The sequence below is a fragment of the Rissa tridactyla genome, chromosome 2 (genome assembly GCF_028500815.1).
Source record: "Rissa tridactyla isolate bRisTri1 chromosome 2, bRisTri1.patW.cur.20221130, whole genome shotgun sequence".
Lineage (NCBI taxonomy): Eukaryota > Metazoa > Chordata > Aves > Charadriiformes > Laridae > Rissa > Rissa tridactyla.
In genome coordinates, this window is record NC_071467.1 from 1,143,944 (window position 1) to 1,162,366 (window position 18,423).

Here is an 18,423-nt window from a genome sequence, read left to right on the forward strand (position 1 = left end):
TGGTGTGGGGTTGTGGGGAGTGTGGTGGTGGGGCGGAATGAGGGGTGTTGAGGCTGTGGGCAGAGCGTGGTGGAGGAGAGGGGTCAGGTGGGTGAGGAGAAGGAGGGTCATGGGGTTGAGGCTCACCTTGTTGAGGGTGGAGGAGAAGGCGTGAGGAGAAGTGTGTGAGGGAGAGTTGCTGGGCCGGCTTTTATGCTGGTCCTGGAGGGGTGGGAGAGACTTTGCGCATGATGGTTTTCTGCAGCAAGCAGCTCTTGCATGCCACAGCCTGGCGAGTAATCAGGTGGGGTGTCATTTCCTTCCCACATCACTCCCTTTTTGTGTCCTCCACTTGAGGACGTGTCCAGTTGGCCGCGCCGGCAGCTTTCAAGTTCCAGTATTAGAGGCCAAAGACTTGGTTTTGTTGTCGCTTGTGAGGCCGAACAGAAGACGGGACTAAAGCGTAGGAGAGGTGGGGTGTGTTCAGTGAGGTCATGCCGTGGCACTGGTGTGGTGTGGTTTGTGGGTGTGTTGCGAAGAGGGGCCCCCGTTTCCTCGCAGCCCTGTCTGTTGTGCACTTTGATGGTGTGGCAGTCATGAGGTGCTGCCCCTTCCCCTGCATTTGCTCCATCCCGGCCTTGATCCCAGGTGACTACGGCTTTCTTTGAGGCTGGCTTTTCCCGTTGGGTGTGTTTTGTGGGTGCCTTGGTGACCCTCTTGTTGGTAAGTATAAGAGAGAAAGGCCTCTCTGTTTTACCTTGGTGCTTGGAAATGTTATGGAGCTGATCATGTTGAGTGCCATCACATGGCACATACAGGACACCCAGGTGATGAGGCCCAGTCAGCGTGGCTTTATGAAGAGTCCTGCTGGCCTAACCTGATCTCGTCCTTTGACAAGGAGAGCCGCTTAGTGGATGGATGAGGGCAAGGCTGTGGATGTTGTTAAGCCTGGCTTTACTAAAGCCTTTGACACTGTTTCTCACATTATTCTGCTGCAGAAAGTGCCTGCTCCTGTCTCTGATGGGCATACTCTTGACTGCCTAAAAAACCGTTTGGGTGGCCATGCCCAAAGAGTTCTGGTGAATGGAGTTAAATTCAGTGTGGTGGCTGGTCAGAAGATGTGTTCCTCAAGGCTGAGTATTGGGGCCACTTCTGTTTAATATCTTTATCAACGATGTGGACGACGGGATCGAGCGCACCCTCATTAAGTTTGCTGGTGACCCATATTGTGTGGGTTTGTTGATGTGCCTGAGGGTGGATGGTTCTACAGAGGGCTGTGGACAGGCTGGATCAAGTGGCCGAAGCCAATGGTATGAAGTTCAACAAGGCTGAGTGCTGGGTCCTGCACTTGGGTTACAACAATTCCTTGCAACGCTAGCGCTTGTCAAGCACTGGAAGAGGCTGGCCAGGGAAATGGTTGACTCACCATCACTGGAGGTCTGTAGAAGACAGTAGGCTTGGCACTTAGGGACACTTTAGTGGTAGACTTGGTAGGGTTAGATGAAGGGTGGGATTCAATGATCTCAAGGGTCTTTCCAAACCCCAGTGATTCTATGAGTTTATGAAGGCCATGGACATAGCGGAGCAAGTGAAGTGCACAGCCACAAAGGCGCTGAAGGGACTGGAGCACCTTTCCTCCGAGGAGAAGCTGAGTGAGCTGGGAGGTTTATCAACCAGGCGGCAAGGACCTGAAGGGGAGGTGTCATCGATGTCTCTGAATCCTGAATGGCAGGTATGGGAGATGAACTCCAACTGGCAAGTAGGACCACACAGCCACTCGCTCATTTCCACCACGGTGGCATAGGGAAGCGAAACAGAAGAGGAAAAGAGAGAAAATGTGTGCGTTGAGATAAAGAGAGTTATAAGTAAAGCAAAAGCTGTGCACGCAAACAAAGCAAACCAAGGAATTGCTTCACCACCTCCCATGGGCAGGCAGGAGTTCAGCCGTCTGCAGGAAAGCAGGGCTCCATCACGCGTGATGTTTCCTTGGGAAGACAAACGTCATAAATCCCAAAGTGCCCCCTCCTCCTTTCTACTTCCCCCAGCATTATGAATTGAGCATAACGACAATACGGCATTCACTCTCCCTTTGGTGAGTTCTGGTCAACTGTCCCGGCCGTGTCTCCTCCCAGCATTTTGTGCACTCCGAGCATACTTGCTGGTGGGGCGGTGTGAGGAGCAGAAAAGGCCTTGAGTGCTTAGCGAGAACTGAAAACAGTAGTGGGCTGTCAACAGCATTCTCATCCCAAATGCAAAACAGAGCACTCTACCAGCTACTAGGGAGAAAGTCAACTCTATCCCAGGTGAACCGATGAGAAGAGGGAATGAGGACAGGGGAGTGAGACTCTTCTCAGGGTGCCCATGGCCAGGGCAAGTGTGAACGGAGAAAGATGAAAAGACATGCCATTTCTTTGGAAGAGAAGGCAGGGCTTTTTCAGTGTGAAGGTGGTTAAGAAGGGGAACCATTTCTTCAGAGGAGTGTTGGAGACTCCATCCTTGGAGATACTGAACACCTGACTGGACATGGTGCTGAACAAGGTGCTCCAGCTGAGCCCGTGTGGGCAGACTGGGTGGAAGTAGATGATGTCCAGATCCTCGTGCAAAGATTCAGTTTGTTGTGATTCTACCTGTTGTGGTGGCCAGGGGGTCGTATTGGGGAAGAGAGTTGGTGAAGTGTGTGCTGCCATGGGGAGCTTGTGCCAGAAGGTTGGTTCGAAGTGCAGAGGGGGAAAAGAATTTTGGGGCAGGAGTTAGCAGGGCTCATTGACCGGTCTTTAAACTAGATAGGAGGGGGGAAGGGGAGATAACTGGGCCTGTCAAGATTAAACCTGAGGAAAGCATGCCATGGTTTGAAGGAGACCACATTAGTGAGGACTCCCACTCTGACATTTCATCAGAGAACGGTGATAGACGTTTAGAAATTACTGCTAGAGAACATTGGGAAAACCCTTTCCTAGAAGGGGAAAAGGGTACTAGGCTAAGAGTTAACAAAGCTCATGGACAGAGCTTTAAGCCAAAAGTTAAGGGGGAAGGGGATAAAACCAGGCCTGCTGGTAATGAACCTGAGTGTCAAGGGCCAAAGATGGGGGTGAAATCAGTAGCCCAGGTCAAGTGCATCTACGCTAATGCACGTAGCATGGGCAACAAACAGGATGAGCTATATGCCATTGTGCAGCAGGACAACTGCGACATAGTCACCATCACGGAAACGTGGTGGGATGATGGTCATGACTGGAATGCTGCAATGAGTGGCTATAAGCTCTTCAGAAGGAATAGGCAAGGAAGGAGGGGGGGTGTGTGTGGCTCTGTACATTAGGGAGTTGTTTGACTCTATAGAGGTAGACTCCAGTGATGAAGAAGTTGAGTGTTTATGGGTAAGGGTGAAAGGGAAGGCTAACAAAGGTGATTTTGTGCTGGGAGTCTGCTATAGACCACCCAACCAGGATGAGCAGGTTGATGAGGTATTCTATAAGCGGCTGGCTGCAGTCTCGCAAACGCCAGCCCTTGTTCTAGTTGGGGACTTCAACTTACCAGACATCTGCTGGAAATATAACACAGCAGAGAGCAGGCAGGCTAGGAGGTTCCTCGAGTGTATGGAGGATAACTTCCTGACACAAATGGTAGGTGAGCCTACCAGGGGAGGTGCCTTGCTAGACCTACTGTTCACAAACAAAGAAGGGCTAGTGGGGGACGTGGAGGTCGGAGGCCGTCTTGGGCTTAGTGACCATGAAATGGTTAAGTTTTCCATCCATAGTGAGGTAAGGAAGGGGGTTAACAAAACCTCCATCTTGGACTTCCGGTGGGCAGACTTTAGCCTGTTCAGAACCCTGGTTGGGAGAGTTCTGTGGGAGGTAGTCCTGAGAGACAAAGGAGCCCAGGAAGGCTGGACGCTCTTTAAGAGGGAAATCCTAAAGGCCCAGGAGCCTTTAGGCTGTCCCCATGAGGCGCACAATTAAAGGGCGGGGAAAATGGCCGGCCTGGATGAACAAAGAGCTCTTGATGGGACTTAAGGAAAAAAGGAAGGTTTACCACCTTTGGAAGAGGGGACAGGCAACTCAGGAGGAGTACAGAGATCATGTTAGGTCATACAGGAAGGCAAAAGCCCAGCTGGAACTCAACCTGGCAATTAACATAAGGGACAACAAAAAAAGTTTCTATAAATACATCAACAAAAAGAGAGTGACAGAGAATGTCCATCCCTTACTGGATGCGGGGGGAAACCTTGCAACCAAGGACGAGGAGAAGGCTGAGCTACTTAATGCCTTCTTTGCCTCTGTCTTTAATAGTCAGACCAGCTACCCCCAGGGTGTTCAGCTTCTTGGGCTGGAAGATAAGAACGGAGAACAGGACAACTCCCCTGTAATCCAGGAGGAAGTAGTTAATGATTTGCTTATGCACCTGGACACGCATAAGTCTATGGGGCCGGACGGGATTCACCCAAAAGTTCTCAGGGAGCTGGCAGGAGAGCTCACCAAGCCTCTCTCCATTATCTATCAACAATCCTGGTCAACAGGAGAGGTGCCGGATGACTGGAGGGTGGCCAACGTGACGCCCATCTACAAGAAGGGCCGGAAGGAGGATCCCGGAAACTACAGGCCTGTCAGCCTGACCTCGGTACCGGGAAAGATCATGGAGAGGATCATCCTGAGTGAGCTCTCAAGGCAAGTGCAGGGCAGCCAAGGGATCAGGGCCAGCCAGCATGGGTTTAGGAAAGGGAGGTCCTGCCTGACCAACTTGATCTCTTTCTATGACCATGTGACCCGCTTTCTCGATGAGGGCAAGGCTGTGGATGTTGTCTACCTGGACTTTGGTAAGGCCTTCGACACCGTCCCCCACGGCATTCTCCTGGAGAAACTGGAGAATCATGGCATAGACAAGTGTACCCTCCGCTGGATAAAAAACTGGCTGGATGGCCGTGCCCAGAGAGTTGTGATTAATGGAGCAAAATCTGGTTGGCGGCCGGTCATCAGTGGTGTCCCTCAGGGCTCAGTCTTGGGGCCAGTCTTGTTCAATATCTTTATTGATGATCTAGACAAGGGGATTGAATGCACCCTCAGTAAGTTTGCGGATGACACCAAACTAGGTGGGAGTGTTGATCTGCTTGAGGGTCGGAAGGCTTTACAGAGGGATCTAGACAGGTTGGATCAATGGGCCAAGGCCAATGGGATGAGGTTTAATAAGGCCAGGTGCCAGGTCCTGCATTTTGGTCACAACAACCCTGGGCAACGCTACAGGCTTGGGGAAGAGTGGCTGGAAAGCTGCCCGGCAGAAAAGGACCTGGGAGTGTTAGTGGACAACCGGCTTAACATGAGCCAGCAGTGTGCCCAGGTGGCCAAGAGGGCCAATGGCATCCTGGCTTGTATCAGGAATAGCGTGGCCAGCAGGAGTAGGGAAGTCATCGTGCCTCTGTACTCGGCACTGGTGAGGCCTCACCTCGAGTACTGTGTTCAGTTTTGGGCCCCTCACTACAGGAAAGACATTGAAGTGCTGGAGTGCGTCCAGAGGAGAGTCACCAAGCTGGTGAGGGGTCTGGAGAACAAGTCCTATGAGGAGAGGCTGAGGGAGCTGGGCATGTTTAGTTTGGAGAAGAGGAGGCTGAGGGGAGACCTCATTGCCCTCTACAGCTACCTGAAAGGAAACTGTAGAGAGGCAGGGGTTGGCCTCTTCTCCCAAGGGAATAGCGACAGGACCAGAGGAAATGGTATGAAGCTGCGGCAAGGGAGATTTAGATTAGATATTAGGAAGAATGACTTTACTGAAAGAGTGGTCAGGGACTGGAACAGCCTGCCCAGGGAGGTGGTGGAGTCACCATCCCTGGAGGTATTTAAGAAATGTGTAGACATGGCTCTTCAGGGCATGCTCTAGTGCCCAAGATTATTGTTTGTGGTGGGGTGTTGTGTGTGGGGTTGTGGGTGTGGAGTTTAGTAGGTGGGTGCTTTTTTTTTTTTTTTTTTTTGTGGTTGGACTCGATGATCTCAGAGGTCCCTTCCAACCAGTAAGATTCTGTGATTCTGTGATTATTATGTGCAAGCCTTTGTTTGGGCAAGTGAAGGGCTTGTGTAAGGTTCTGGGAGCTCCCCCGTGCTGCCCTGTGCTGTTGTTTTTGCTGGGGCCATAGTTCCTACGAGAGGTCTTCTAGCTCTTTTCCACCCACCCCAATGGTCTCTGTAACCCTGGCCTTGTGTTGGGTGAGGTTGGAAGAGCCTTGTGAGAAGAAAGGAAGTGGAGGCGTTTGAGGCTGAGATGCAAGAGAACTTTATTGAGGGAAAAGATTGCAAAGGCAGAGGTGCTAAGGGGAAGGGAGATGGTCTGAGGTATTAGTAGGACAACCATCAACCAAAGTCCCCTGCACGAGAGAGATCAGCTACGAAGGGTGGTGGCGGTGGCCCTTAGCAGGGGTAGCAGCCTCTTCTGCCACCGTAGCAGCCAAGGCCTCCCAAGCCGTAGCCGTAGCCGAAGCCGAAGCCGCCGGAGGAGATGGGCACTCCCTGGGCACTGAGTTCATTGCCCACGGCAGCGGATGCGGAGGATCCGACAAAGGTGCTCTGGGGGAAGGAGCTGAGAATGGGTCCTGGCAGGGTGACCTGCACGGTGGAAGGCTGGATGACGACGCGGGAGGCCTCGCACTGCCTGACGCAGGGCTCGTTGCAGCTGTTAGCCAGCGGGGTGGGTCCGCAGGGGCGGCAGAGGTCGTTGCAGGCCATGTGTGTGGTGTGGAGTTTCCCTGGAAGAGAGGGTGTTGAGAAAGGTGAGGGTCGTGGGGGTGTGAGGGTCGGTGTTGGAGGAGGGCGAGAGAGTGTGGAGGGCTGTTGTGGTGCTGTGGGGAGCGTGGCAGTGTGGAGGCGTGAGGGCTGTTGAGGCTGTGGGGAGAGCGTGGTGGAGGAGAGGGGCCAGGTGGTTGAGAAGAAGGAGGGTCATGGGGTTGAGACTCACCTTGTTGAGGGTGGAGGAGAAGGCGTGAGGAGAAGTGTGTGAGGGAGAGAGGCGCTGGGCCGGCTTTTATGCTGGTCATGGAGGGGTGGGACAGGCTTGGCGCCTGACTGTGTTTTTCAGCAATGAGTCATTCCATGCTGCAGCCACTCAAGGAATGATGTGCGTTGCGTTTTCCTTACCATAACAGCCCCTTTTCATCTTCTCCTCATGTCCATCTCACCCTGGTGGCAGCTTTTAAGTTAGAGTAAGTAGTTTGAAGGATGTGCATGCATGCAGCGTTTCAGGGTATTCAGGAGACATGGCCAAAGCATTCCAGAGGTGGTGTGTCATAAGTGAGGTCATTTTGTGTCAGTTGTGTGGTGTGGTTTGCGGGTGCGTTGTGAAGAGGGGGCCCCATTTCCTCACAGCCCTGGCAGGCCGGCCTGGGCTTTGGAGGGGTGCCAGGCATTCGGCGCTGCCCCAAGGTCAGTGAAGACGGAGTGGGAGGAGGTGCTCCAGGCACTGGAGCAGAGATTTCCCTGCATCTCGTTTTGAAGACCATGGTCAAGCATGTTGTAGATATGCAGCCCATGGCGGTCCGCAGCGGAGCAGATATCTACCTACAGCCTGTGGAGGAACCCCTGTCGAAGCAGGTGGATTCCCAAAGGAGGCTTTGATCCCATGGAGAGAAACCAATGCTGGAGCAGGTCTTTTGGCAATAAACTCGTTAAAGTTCTGCATCCCAGCATGAGATGCCTCCACTTCCTTTCTTTTCCCAAGGCTCTTCCAACCTCATGCAACACAAAGCCAGGGCTCAGGAGGCAACTGGGGTGAGTGCGAAAAGGGCTACAGGACCCCTCTTAGGAAGTATGTCCCCAAGAACAGCAGCACAGGGCAGCACAGGGGGGCTTCCAGAACCTGACACAAGCCCTCCACTTGACCAAACAAAGCCTTTGCAATACTAAGGCACTTTGAACCACCATTCTGACAAAGGCTCCCCATGGCAGCACACACTTCACTAACTCTCTCCCCCAGCACCACCCCTTGGCCAGCACAGCAGGCAGAATCACAGCAAACAGAATCATCGACTGCATAAGGAACCTCTGGACATCATCTACTTCAACCCAAACTTCTCAAAGGGGTCGCCTCCAGCAGGCTCTACAGGACCACGTCCAGTCAGGTTTTCACTATCTCCAAGGATGGAGACTCCAACACCTCCCAGTGCAATCTTTTTCCCACTGCTTGACCAGCCTCATGCTGAAAAAGGCTTGCCTCCTCTTCCAAGGAAATGGCACAACTTTTCATCTTTCTCCATTAACACATTCCCTGGCCGTGGGTGCCCATGGGAAGAGTCTGACTCCCTTGCATTTGGGTTGAGAATGCTGTTGACAGCCCATTAGAGGTTTTGGTTGTTGTAAGTACTCAAGGCTTTTTCTGCTCCTCATACCGCCCAACCAGCAAGTAGGCTGGCAGTGCACAAGAACTTTGGAGGTGACATGGCCGATACAGCTGATCCTAGCTGACCAAAGGGATAGTCCATGCCATATGACATCATGCTCAGCATAAAATGCTGGGGAAGAAGAAAGAACAGGTTGCCGTTTGGTGTTATGAGGTTTTTATTCCCAAGAAAACAGGACGCCTCATGAAGCCTTGCTTTTCTGGACCCCGATCCGAGCCATGAGCTGGCAGTTTCTCCAGCAGAATGCTGTGGGAAATGGCATGAAAGACTTTTCTAAAGCCCAGGTTACCAACATCCACGGCCTTTCCCTCATGCTTTGTAAAACGCCTTTGTACCAAGCCCTCAAACAAGAGAAGCACTAAGACACCCACAGAACAGATGCAGGGAGAAAGGCCAGGCCTAAAGACAGGCTGAGCGAGCTGGCAGCAGCGCAGGGAGGGAGCGAATGCCATGGAAGGGGCAGCACCTCACGCCTGCAACACCATCAAAGTTTCAACCACCCTGGCAGCGCTGCAAGAAAATGAGGCCCCCTCTTCAAAACGCAACCACAAACCACACCACAGGACTGCCGTGGGATGACCTCACTGAAGACACCCGACCTCTCTATGCTTTGGTGGCGTCTGCTGAATTCCGTGACACAGCATCCATCCAAACCCTCCCAACTACCTACACTCACTCAGAAGCTGCTGCCAGGGCCAAATGGAGACGACCTCAAGAGGATGACATGAAAAGGGACTGTTGTGGGAAGGAAGACACACCCCATGTCATTACTTGAGTGCCTGTACCATGCAAGAGCTGCTTGGTGAAAAAAAAGTCATGCGCGAAGCCTGTCCCGCCCCTCCAGGACCAACATAAAAGCCGGCCCAGTGCCTCTCTCCCTCACACACTTCTCCTCACGCCTTCTCCTCCACCCTCAATAAGGTGAGCCTCAACCCCCTGACCCCCCTTTTCCTCACCCACCTGGCCCCTGTCCTCCACCATGCTGTGCCGACAGCCTCAGCAGCCCTCACGCCTCCTTACTGCCACGCTCCCCACAGCCCCACAACAGCCCTCCACACTCCCTCGTCCTCTTCCAACACTGACCCTCACACGCCCATGACCCTCACCTTTCTCCACACCCTCTCTTCCAGGCACCCTCCACACCACAGACATGGCCTGCAACGACCTCTGCGGACCCTGCGGACCCACCCCGCTGGCTAACAGCTGCAACGAGCCCTGCGTCAGGCAGTGCGAGGCCTCCCGCGTCATCATCCAGCCTCCCGCCGTGCAGGTCACCCTGCCAGGACCCATCCTCACCTCCTTCCCCCAGAGCACCGCCGTCGGATCCTCCGCATCTGCTGCCGTGGGCAATGAACTCAGCGCCCAGGGAGTGCCCATCTCCTCCGGCGGCTTCGGCTTCGGCTACGGCTACGGCTTGGGAGGCCTTGGCTGCTACGGTGGCAGAAGAGGCTGCTACCCCTGCTAAGGGCCCTCGCCACTAACCCTGGCACCAGCCACCCACACCATGGAAGCCACGGCTTGCATTGAAGACGCACTTCTAGGTAGTTGCTGGCACAGGATTTTATCGTCCATGGCTCCTCCTCTCAAGACACTAAACAAGGGAGGAGGGAAGGGGCAAGCCCAAGCTGTCTGCAACCATGGCCCATGTACCTGCTCCTCTTCTCCCACTTCCTTCTTTACATCGCCCCTTCGGCTATGTCCACTACACTCTGCTGCAAACACTTGCTGACAACTCAAAGACCTCCAGGGTGCCATTTCCCCTCCCAGCCAGGAAGACCTTGATGCTCTGGCAAGATCTGTCTCTCACAAGCGACCTCGAATGAAGGTCAGCCTACCTGCAGCTCAGACTGGCTCCCTTCCACGTGGCATTCCTGCCTGTGCACTGCTTTGCCTCAATAAAGTTCTCCTGCATCCAAAACTGAGACGCCTTCACTTTCTTCTTCCGTGGTTTTGGCCGGATTGGCCAATCACAATGAGAGATGTCCCCCCTTCCCAAAGAGAGGAGAGGAAGAGATAAGAGGACCTGTCCTGTCCGCTCCTCCTTACAGGTGTCACCCTTCTATGCTTTTCCACTTCTGACCCTCTAACGAGGCAAATAACGAAGTTAGCTGACCTCGCTTGTTATAGGAATACGTCTAAGCGAGAGCGTCTCTGCGTACCATTCCTTGGTATAATCAGGTCTTGTCACTCAGTGAGAGTGAACACTTCCTAAACAATATGCTCTTAATTTCCCGGTTTAGTCAGTTAGAAGAGGCCCAGCTAAAACGTAAAAATACAAACCAGAAAATTGGTTCTGTTTTACCTCAAACCAGGACACTTGTCTCCAGTTGCTCCCAACTGCAGCCGGCACAGTGACAGGGCTCCACGCACCATCACGGTGGGTGTAAAAAGGGAAGAGGACCTCTCTTAGGAAGTATGTCCCCAGCTACAACAGCAGCACAGAGCAGCACAGGGCGGTTTCCAGAACGTGACACAAGCCCTTCACTTACCCAAACAAAGGCTTGCACATGCTAATGCACTTCTACTGCAGCCTCTGACACAAGCTCCCCATGGCAGCACACACTTTGCCAACTCTCTTCCCCAGCATGACCCTGTGGCCAGCACAGCAGGCAGAATCACAGCAATGAGAATCATTGACTGCCCAAGGAACCTCTGGACATCCTCTACTTCAATCGAACCTGCTCAAACAGCGTCAGCTCAAGCAGGCTCTCCGCAACCATGTCCACTCAGGTCTTCAGTATTTCCAAGGACGGAGGTTCCAACGCCTCTCTGCGCAACCGGTTCCAATCTTTGACCACACTCACTCTGAAAACAGCATGCCTTGTCTTCCAAGGAAAAGGCGCCTCTTTTCATCTTTCTTCATCATCACTTGCCCTGGTTGTGGGCACCTGAGAGAATAGTCTGACTCCCCTCTCCTCATTCCCTCCTTAGTAAGGTTTCAGCTGGGATAGAAGCGACTCCCTTCCTGGCAGCTGGTAGGGTGCTCTGTTTTGCATTTGGGATGAGAATGCTATTGACAGCCCACTACTGTTTTCAGTTCTTGCTAAGCACTCAAGGCCTTTTCTGCTCCTCACACCACCCTGCCAGCAAGTAGGCTGGGAGGGCACAAAAAGCTGGGAGGAGACACAGCCAGCACAGCTGACCAGAACTGACCAAAGGGATAGTCCGTGCCGTACGACATTATGCTCAATACATAGTGCTGGGGGAAGAACAAAGAAGGCGGGAGGCACTCTTGGAGTTATGACATTGGTCTTCCCAAGAAACATCACGCATCATGGAGCCCTGCTTTCCTGCAGGCAGCTGAACTCCTGCCTGCCCATGGGAAGTAGTGAAGGAATTCCTTGATTTGCTTTGTTTGCGTGAACAGCTTTTGCTCTCCTTATTAAACTGTCTTTCTCTCAACGCACAAGTTGGATGTGGACAAGCTGGATCAAGTGGCTGAGGCCAATGGTATGAGGTTCAACAAGTGCTGGGTCCTGCACTTGGGTCAAAACAAATCCTTGTAATGCTACAGGCTCAGGGAAGAGCGTCTGGAGAGCTGCCCGGTGAAAAAGGAGCTGGGGGTGTTGTTTGACAGCCAGCTGAGTATGAGCAAGCAGTGTGCCCTGGTGTCCAAGAAGGCCAGTAGCATCGTGGCGTGTTTCAGGTGATAGGACAAGAGGAAATGGCCTCATTTTTCACCAAGCGAGACTCTGGTTTGATCGTATGAAAAATGTCTTCACCAACAGGGTTGTGAAGTGCTGGAAGAGGCTGGCCAGGGAAATGGTTGAGTCACCATCCCTGGAAGAACTGAGAAGACGCATAGATGTTGTGCTGCGGGATACGCAACAACCAGAAAGAGTAGTGGGCTCTCAACGCCATTCTCATCCCACATGCAAAACCTAGCAGTCTACCAGCTGCCAGTGAGAAAGTCAACTCTATCGCAGGTGAAGCGATGTCAGGAGGGAATGAGGAGAGGGGAGTCAGACTCTTGTCATGGGTGCCCATGGCCGAGGCATAGGGAATGAGAAAAGCTGAAAAGACGTGCCACTTCCATGGAAGAGAAGGCCAGCCTTTTTCAGTATGACCGTGACCGTGGCCTAACAGGTGAAAAGGGGTTGTAGAGAGAGGTGTTGGAGACTTCATCCTTGGAGATACTGAAAAGCTGACTGGACAAGGCTGTGGAGCGCCTGCTTGAGTTGACTCTCTTTGAGCGGGTGTTGTTGAAGTAGATGATGTCCAGAGGTTCCTTGTGCAGTGAATGATTGTGTTTGCTGTGATTCTGCCTGCTGTGCTGGTGAGAGGGTCATGCTGCGGAAGAGAGTTGGTGAAGTGCGTGCTGGCATGGGGAGCTTGTGTCAGAGCCTTGGTTGGAAGTGTGTTAATACATCCAAGCCTTTGGGTAAGTGAAGGGCTTGTGTCAGGTTCTGGAAGCCCCCCTGTGCTGCTCTGTGCTGTGGTTGTTGCTGGGGCCATAGTTCCTAAGACCGGCCCTGTGGCCCTTTTCCACCCACCCCGATGGTTTCTGTAGCTGTGGCTTTGTGTTGAGTGAGGCTGGAAGAGCCTTGTGACGAAAAAGGAAACGGAGGCATCTCAGGTGGAATGCAGGAGAACTTTATTGATGGAAAAGAATGCAAAGGCAGGAATGCCAAGTGCAAGGGAGCTAGTCAGAGTTGCAGGTAGGGTGACCATCATCCAAGCTCCCTTGTGTGAGAGAGATCTTGCCAGAGCAGCAAGGTCTTCCTGCCCCGCAGTGGGAGTTGCACAGTGGAGCTCATTGCTGGGCTCTGGCTTGTCAGAATGTGGTTGCAGCGGAGAATAGTGGATATAGCAGAAGTTGAACTGCAAAGAAGGAAGTGGGAGAAGAGAAGGACTGTCCCCATCCCTCTTCCTTGGAGCCTTGAGATAATGATGCGTGGACAGCAGGCCTATGTGCTAGGAAAGAGCCAAGGATGTGTCCTCCATCAGTACCATGGCTTCCAGGCTGTGAGGGTTTTGTCAGGGGTGGTGGTGAGTGCCCTTAGCAGGGGTAGCAGCCTCTTCTGCCGCTGAAGCAGCCCAGGCCTCCCAAGCCGTAGCCGAGGCCGTAGCCATAGCCGAGGCCGAAACCGAAGCCGCCGGAGGAGATGGGCACTCCCTGGGCGCTGAGTTCATTGCCCACGGCAGCGGATGCGGAGGATCCGACAAAGGTGCTCTGGGGGAAGGAGCTGAGGATGGGTCCTGGCAGGGTGACCTGCACGGTGGAAGGCTGGATGACGACGCGGGAGGCCTCGCACTGCCTGACGCAGGGCTCGTTGCAGCTGTTAGCCAGCGGGGTGGGTCCGCAGGGTCCGCAGAGGTCGTTGCAGGCCATGTCTGTGGTGTGGAGGGTGCCTGGAAGAGAGGGTGTTGAGAAAGGTGAGGGTGGGGGGTTGGAGGGTTGGTGTTGGAAGAGGACGAGGGAGTGTGGAGGGCTGGTGTGGGGCTGTGGGGAGCTGGAGGAGAAGGGCCAGGTGGGTGAGGAGAAGGAGGGTCAGGGTGTTGAGACTCACCTTGTTTAGGCTGGAGGAGAAGGTGTGAGAAGTGTGTGAGGGAGAGAGGAGCTGGGCCGGCTTTTATGCTGATCCTGGAGGGGCGGGACAGGCTTGGCGCATGATGGCCTTTTCCACAAGCAAATCTTGCATGACACAGCCTCATGAGTAATGATGTGGTTGTGTTCTTTGTTTTCTGAAATTCTCCAATTTCATGTTCTCTTATTGATGATGTGTCCACTCGGCCCTGGCGGCAACTTTTAAGTGCCAGTAGTAGAGGCCCTAAACATTGTGTTGATGGCACGCGTCAGGGTTGTCAGAAGACGTGACCAAAGCGTAAGAGAGGTGGGGTGTCATCAGGGAGTTCATGCCGTGGCAGTTGTGTGGTGTGGTTTGTGGGTGCGTTGTGAAGAGGGGGCGTCATTTTCTTGCAGCCGTGGCAGGCTGGTCTGGGCTTTGGAGGGGGGCCAGGCATTAGGCGCTGCGCCTTGCTTTGCGCTTGTTCCTTCCCTGCCTTGCTGCCAGCTCACTAAGCCTGTCTTTGGGCATGGCCTTTCCCGTTGGGTGTGCTCTGTGGCTGTCTTGGTGCCCCTTTTGTTTTTAAGGTTGTAGGTGGGAGAAAAGAGGCTGCGTGTTTGGGTTTGTGCCCCGCTGGGGCCGTCCCTGGTGGAGGCAGTTCAAGCAGGCAGAGGAGGGCTGTTTGTGAGAGCAGGACATTATCGTGGCAGCCCTGCGCTGTTGGGAGGCTGGTCGTGCTCCCCAAAGGCTCCTCTTGGCTCTTGTGTAGGGATCCCCTTAGTTGTGGCCGACAAATTTGCAACCTGGGCTCTGGTGCGACACATCTGAAGATGAGCAACGAAGCTGGTGAAGGATGTAGAGAACAAGACTTGTTAGGAGCAGTTTAGGGAACAGGGCAGTGACATCATCTCGTGGCACGTTTGTGGCTGGCTAAGCCTGTCTTTAGGCCTGCCACACCCTCTTGATATGCCCTGTGGGCACTTTGGTGCCCCCATTGCTTGTAAGTTTGTAGCTGAGAGAAAGGTCTGTCTTTCTGACCTGGGAGCTGGGAAATGTTCTCATCTGAACATTCTCATCTCTCTGAAGATGAGCAATGAAGCTGGTGAAGGATGTAGAGAACAAGACTTGTTAGGAGCGGTTTAGGGAACTGGGCATGTTTAGTTTGCAGAAAGAAAAAGGCTGAGGGCACGCCTTATCGCTCACTACACCCACCTGAAAAGAGGTGGTAATGAGGTAGGTGTCAGTCCCTTATCCCGAGTAACATGTGATAGGAGAAGAATTAACGTCTTTAAAGGGTGCATAGGGATGCTCAGTTTGGATGCTGGGAAAAATGTCATCCCCAGAATGGTTATGAAGCACTGGAAGAGGCTCCTCCGGGTAGTGGTTGAATCACCATCCCTGGAGGTAATGACAAGACGTGTAGATGTGGGACTTAGGGCGATGTTTCTTTTGTGAAGTTCATAGTCATAGGTGAACGGTGTCAATATTGTTCAGGGTCTTTTCCAACCCAAGTGCCTCCATGATTGCATATGAGGCAGCGTGCAAAAGCAGGCGAGTTCCTGGAGAGGCCGAGAGTGTGTCAAGAGACAGAGGGGGAGTGGGATCGGCATGCAGGGGAGGCTGGTGGGCCAGGGCCTTTGGGTTGTTTACTTGGGGCGAGTGCCGATGGATGAGGCCATTTCTCTGCACAGTGTGTGACGGGAAGAAAGGGAAGGTGGAGCTTGTTGAGGAGAGTTGGAGGCAAGCACGCAGCACGTGAGTACGGAGCTGAGGCCATGATTTCGTGCATGACTGCATTTTTGAGCAAGCATCTCTTTCATGCCACAGCCTGTCAAGTGCTGAGGTGGGTGTGTTTTCCTTGCCACAACGCTCCCTTTACATGTTGTCGTCTTGTGAATGTGTCCACTTGGCCCTGGTGGTAGCTTTTAAGTGCGAGTAGGTATTTTGGAGGACGTGCATGGATGCTGCGTGTCAGGGAATTCAGCAGTCACAGCCAAGGCGTAGGAGAGGTGGGGTATCTCCAGTGACATCATCTCGTGGCACGTTTGTGGCTGGCTAAGCCTGTCTTTAGGCCTGCCACACCCTGTTGATGTGCCCTGTGGGCACTTTGATGCCCCCATTGCTTGTAAGTTTGTAGCTGAGAGAAAGGTCTGTCTTTCTGACCTGGGAGCTGGGAAATGTTATGGAGCTAATCATCTTGATCGCCTTCGTATGGCACAGAGAGGCCAACCAGGTGATGAGGCCCAGTCAGCATGGCTTTATGAAGGGCAGGTCCTGCTTGCCTAACCTGATCTCCTTGTATGTCAAGGGGACGCGCTTAGTGGGTGGATGAGTGAAGGGCTGTGAGTGTTGTTAACTGGACTTTAGTAAAGCCGTTGACACTGTTTCCCAGAGTGTTCTCCTGCAGAAACTGCCTGCTCATGGCTCTGACGGGCGTACACTTTGCTGGCTAAAAAACGGGCTGGATGGCCAGGCCCATAGAGGTGAATGGAGGTAAATCCAGATTGTTGCCACCACAGGTGGTGTTCCCCAGGGCTGAGTACTGGGGCTGGTTCTCTTTAGTATCTTTACGAACGACCTGGACAAGGGGGTCGAGTGCACCCTCAGAATGTTTGCAGGTAACACCAAGTTGGGTGAGTGTGTGGATCTGCTTGAGGGTAAGACGCTTTAGAGAGCGATCTGGACAGGCTGGATCAATGGGAGGAGGCCAATGGTGTGGGGTTCAGAAAAGCTGAGTGCCGGGTCCTGCACTTGGGTCACAAGAACCCCATGCAACGCTACAGGCTTGGGGAAGAGCGGCTGGAAAGCTGCCCGTTGGAAAAGGAGCTGGGGGTGTTGTTTGACAGCCAGCTGAGTATGAGCCAGCAGTGTGTCCTGGAGCCCAAGGCGGCCAGTAGCATCGTGGCCTGTATCAGAAGTCATGAGTCCAGGAGGACTATGGAAGTGATCGTCCCCCTGTAATGGGCACTGGTGAAAAATGTCTTCACTGAAATGGTTGTCAAGCACTGGAATAGGCTTCCCAGGGAAGCGGTTGAGTCACCAGCCCTGGAGGTATCTAGAAGAGAGTAGACTTGGCGCCAAGGGACTCGCTTTAGTGGGGCACTTGGTAGTGTTAGGTTAAGGGATGGAATCAGTGATCTTAAGTGTCTTTCCCAACCTCAGCGATTCTGTGAGTTTTTGAAGGCCATAGACGTGGTGGAGCAAGTGGAGTGCAGGGCCACCAAGACGCTGAAGGGACTGGAGCATCCTTCCCTTGAGGAGAAGCTGAGAGAGCTGGGAGTTTCTTCAGCCAGGAGAAAAGGCCGCGTAGGGGAGATGTCATCAATGTCTCTAAATCCCGGATGGGAGGTGTCTTGGTTTCACGCCAGCCAGCAATCTGAACCATGCAGCCATTCGCTCACTCCCCACTACAACAGGCTGGGAAAGAGAATCCGAAGAGGAAAAGTGAAAAAATTTGTGCGTTGAGATGTCAGTTTAATAAGTAAAGCAAAAGATGCACAAGCAAGCAAAGCAAAAGAAGGAGTTCCTTCACTACTTCCCAAGGCAGGCAGGCGTTCAGCCGTCTCCAGGAAAGAAGGGCTCCATGAGACATAACGGTTACTTGGAAGACAAATGCCATAACTCTGAACATTCCCCGCTTCTTTCTTCCCTCAGCCTGCTCTCATGTGTCATGGACTATGCCTTTGGTCAGCTGGGGTCAGCTGTACCGGCCGCCTCACCTCCCAGCTTTTTCTGTACACCGGGCCTACTTGGTGGTGGGGTGGTATGAAGAGCAGAAAAGGCCTTGAGAGCTTAGCAACAACCAAAAACCATTAGTGGGCTCTCAACGCCATTCTCATCGCAAACACAAAACCTAGCACTCTACCAGCTGCTGAGCAAGTCAACTCTATCCCAGCTGCAGCCATGTCAGGAGGGAATGAGGAGAGGGGAGTCAGACAGGGCAAGGGTGAATGGAGAAAGCTGAAAAGACGTGCCATTTCCTTGGAAGAGAAGGCAAGGCTTTTTCCGTGGGAGGGTGGTCCAAGAGTGGAAGCGGTTGCGCAGAGAGGTGTTGGAGTCTCCATCCTTGTAGAAACTGAAAAGCTGACTGGATCTGGTGCTGAACAGCGTGCTCAATCTGACCACGTTTGAGAAGGTCGGGTGTAATGAGGTTATCTCCAGAGATTCCTTGTGCAGTCAAGGATTCTGTTTTCTGTTGCTCTGCCTGCTGTGTTGGCCAGAGGGTCTTGCTGGGGAAGAGAGCTGGTGAAGTGCGTGCTGCCATGAGGAGCTTTCATTGGAGGCATGAGTAGAAGTGTGTGAGGTTGCCCAAGGCTTTCTTTTGTTAAGTGAAGGGCTTGTGTGAGGTTCTGGAAGCCCCCTCTGTTGTGCTGTTGCTGTTGCTGGGGCCATAGTTCCTAAGACCGGTCCTGTGGCCCTCTTGCACCCACCCCGATGGGCACTGTAGCCCTGGCTTTCTGTTGGGTGAGGTTGGAAGAACTTTGTGAGAAGAAAGGAAGTGGAGGCGTCTTAGACTGGGATGCGGAAGAACTTTATTGAGGGAAGAGAGAAGTTCAAAGGTAGAAG

General features: G+C 53.1%; 2 protein-coding genes across 2 annotated transcripts; one reads left to right on the forward strand and one right to left on the reverse strand.

Moving 5' to 3' along the window:
* The first annotated feature begins 1,549 nt into the window (after positions 1–1,549).
* On the forward strand, positions 1,550–9,815 carry LOC128906311 (feather keratin-like). The gene is made up of 2 exons (XM_054193393.1): positions 1,550–1,711; positions 9,510–9,815. Exons 1-2 carry the CDS (start codon positions 1,550–1,552, stop codon positions 9,813–9,815), a joined length of 468 nt encoding a protein of 155 aa, XP_054049368.1.
* Positions 9,816–13,349: 3,534 nt separating this feature from the next.
* On the reverse strand, positions 13,350–14,005 carry LOC128906313 (feather keratin-like). The gene is made up of 2 exons (XM_054193396.1): positions 13,861–14,005; positions 13,350–13,702 (listed from the first exon to the last, which is right to left on the reverse strand). Exons 1-2 carry the CDS (start codon positions 14,003–14,005, stop codon positions 13,350–13,352), a joined length of 498 nt encoding a protein of 165 aa, XP_054049371.1.
* Between the last annotated feature and the right edge of the window lie 4,418 nt (positions 14,006–18,423).